The 2,500-nt window shown below is 43.0% G+C and overlaps 1 protein-coding gene across 1 annotated transcript in view; it reads left to right on the top strand.

The window, feature by feature from the left end:
- Positions 1 to 2,500, top strand: part of LOC138017197 (uncharacterized) — a 47,285-nt gene that overhangs the window by 6,464 nt on the left and 38,321 nt on the right. The window contains exon 7 of the mRNA XM_068864366.1: positions 2,042 to 2,112. Within this exon, the coding sequence (XP_068720467.1) occupies positions 2,042 to 2,112 (71 nt within the window). The remainder of the gene's footprint in view (positions 1 to 2,041; positions 2,113 to 2,500) is intronic.

Here is a 2,500-nt window from a genome sequence, read left to right on the forward strand (position 1 = left end):
GAGACACTACCTTCCTGACATGCAAAATGTCCTCTTTCTGCGGTAGCCTCGCAGCTCCTACAAGGTCTCACCTGATTGGAGACCACCCTTGAGGTTTAACAAAAGAACAAATAACAGAAACAATGGCCCTTTTGTTTTAGGCCTAGGGTCCATTGTTTCTGTTATTTGTTCTTTTGTTAAACCTCAAGGGTGCTCTCCAATCAGGTGAGACCTTGTAAGAGCTGCGAGGTGACGTTTCTGCGTCTGCACACGGCTTTCATGAAACGATTTAGTGGGAAGCTTAATAAAATCCAGGCTGCCAAGTTCCCAAACAGCTCAGTGTTAGGCGGTGCGCATAGCGTAATCGCACCGTTATGGGTTCCAGTCCCGCTCAAGTCTGGATTTTCTCAAAACTCCTCCACAACTGCTTCCATAAACTTCGAAAATCTTTTGCCCAGAATATTTCGCTTAGAAAATAGTTAGAAACCCGTAGTTCCTATTTAGGAGTTTTATACCTCGTCCAGCCATCTCAAATCACATTCATTAGTGTGTATAAGCTTTAGCAGAAGGAATTACCTGTATTTGATGTCATCTGAAATTTAAATATATGGTGGCCAATCTTGAGGCAGCAGGGATGGCGCAGTGGCAAATTTCCCTTTCGTAAACGGTCGTTGCCATTTCTCAGAACGGTCGTTGCCATTTGAAACGGTCGATGCCCTTTATAACGGTCGACTACACACTTCACTTCAAAGAAAATTAAAAGAAACAAACTAAGAAAAAATATTAACAAAAATTAAGACAAAAAAGGAAAAAAAAACATTTATAAAAGAAAAACTGGAGGAAAAAAAGAGTCCGAAAATTTCAAGACTCGAACTCGGGTTCTTAGCCCTCACCCCAAACAGAACCCTAACCCGAACCCTAACTCATATGACCAGCGAGACACAACTCCCAGTAACCGCAACCTTTTGAGTTCTTAGACCTAATTAGTGTAATTCAGAGCTAAAAAATGGCATCGACCGTTTCAAATGGCAACGACCGTTCTGAGAAGTGGCAACGATCGTTTACGAAAGGGAAATAAGCGGCGCAGTGCCTCCCGGGTTCGATTTCCGGTTCCGGCGTCATGTTTGGGTTGAGTTTGTTGTTGGTTCTCTCCTTGCTCCAAGAGGTTTTCCCCTTCTCCAGAAAACCAACACTGCCAAATTTCAATTCGATCCGGAATGCACGTACTCATGTTGAAAGAGCTCCTGAGCCATCTTTAGATGTTCCGTGGGTAAACAAATTACATTTACATGTTTACTTCCTCACAATCCGCATTCAGGAGATAGTGCGGCCCAGTGGTTAAGGTGTTTGCCTCGAGATCAGGGGTTCCCGAGTTTAAGACCTGTTTTGACCACTCGATGAAATTGTTCCTGGTAGTCCCTGGTTCAACTTCTCAACCGCACTTGTAAATGGCCAACTGGTTTGTCTCCGGCTAGTTGAGATTCTTAACAGTTGTTGTTATTTCTTCTCAATGATCTTCGCAGTTATCATGATGGACCCAAATTTAGCAATTGCGTTGAGAAGCTTGAAAAATTCAGGACTTCAACGGCACTTGGACCCGTGACTTTGCGATACCGGTGCGACGCTCTAACCAACTGAGCTATGAAGCCACTGACGTTGGCTCCAAACGTCATTGATGTTGACTGAAGCCACTGACACTACCAACGTCAGCGGCTTCTCACTGTGCTTGCAGCTTTTTCCTATGCTCATCTAACGAGTGCGAACATCTTTGAGCTTGTACTTATGGTTATGTCACAATACAAACGAAGCTTAATGCTGACAGTGGCTTAAGTCCAATCAAACCTATCTGATCTCACGGTTACGAATCCAGATTAGCCCAGACTCATCTTTAAAAGAACTTGGCGCATTGCACCATAAACAAGACAGCAGAATGAGTTCTAACCCAGTGCGATTAAATTATGGGGCGTAAAGATATTGGTGCCATTCAGGGTACAAATACCGTAGCTCTTTTCCTCAATTAGCATAAACACCGCCATAAATTGCATTTTCCTTTTTGTCGTAGATGAGATGTTCCCAGAGACAGTAGGAAGCACAGGTCCAAATCAACCAAGCTCACTGATTGGAGATGACGATGTATGTGACTTTCTAGGTTATTTATTCCATACATGGCCCTTTGTGCCTGTGTATCGTAACTCTGTCGACAAGAGACCTCTATATTGTCCTAATGGGATCGGGGTATGGAAGAGACGTATGGCTGCACGTAGTAAGATTTTCGATGTCCATACATGCCGATTTACTCAAGAGACATTCAAATGCAAATGCATGCATATAAACCTTTGTGGAGATTTTCGCTTCGCAGAAAGTACATGTAGCATGATTTATTCATATATCTTTTATTGGTCGTATAATGAAACAGTGTTTGAAGAATTGGGGACTAATTCAAATCAACCCACGTCAAGACAAACCATGGACAATAGGACTTTTAGATTCTAGGACGAGGACGAGAACGAGTACGAGTCTG

Source organism: Montipora capricornis, chromosome 9 (genome assembly GCF_036669925.1).
Source record: "Montipora capricornis isolate CH-2021 chromosome 9, ASM3666992v2, whole genome shotgun sequence".
NCBI lineage: Eukaryota > Metazoa > Cnidaria > Anthozoa > Scleractinia > Acroporidae > Montipora > Montipora capricornis.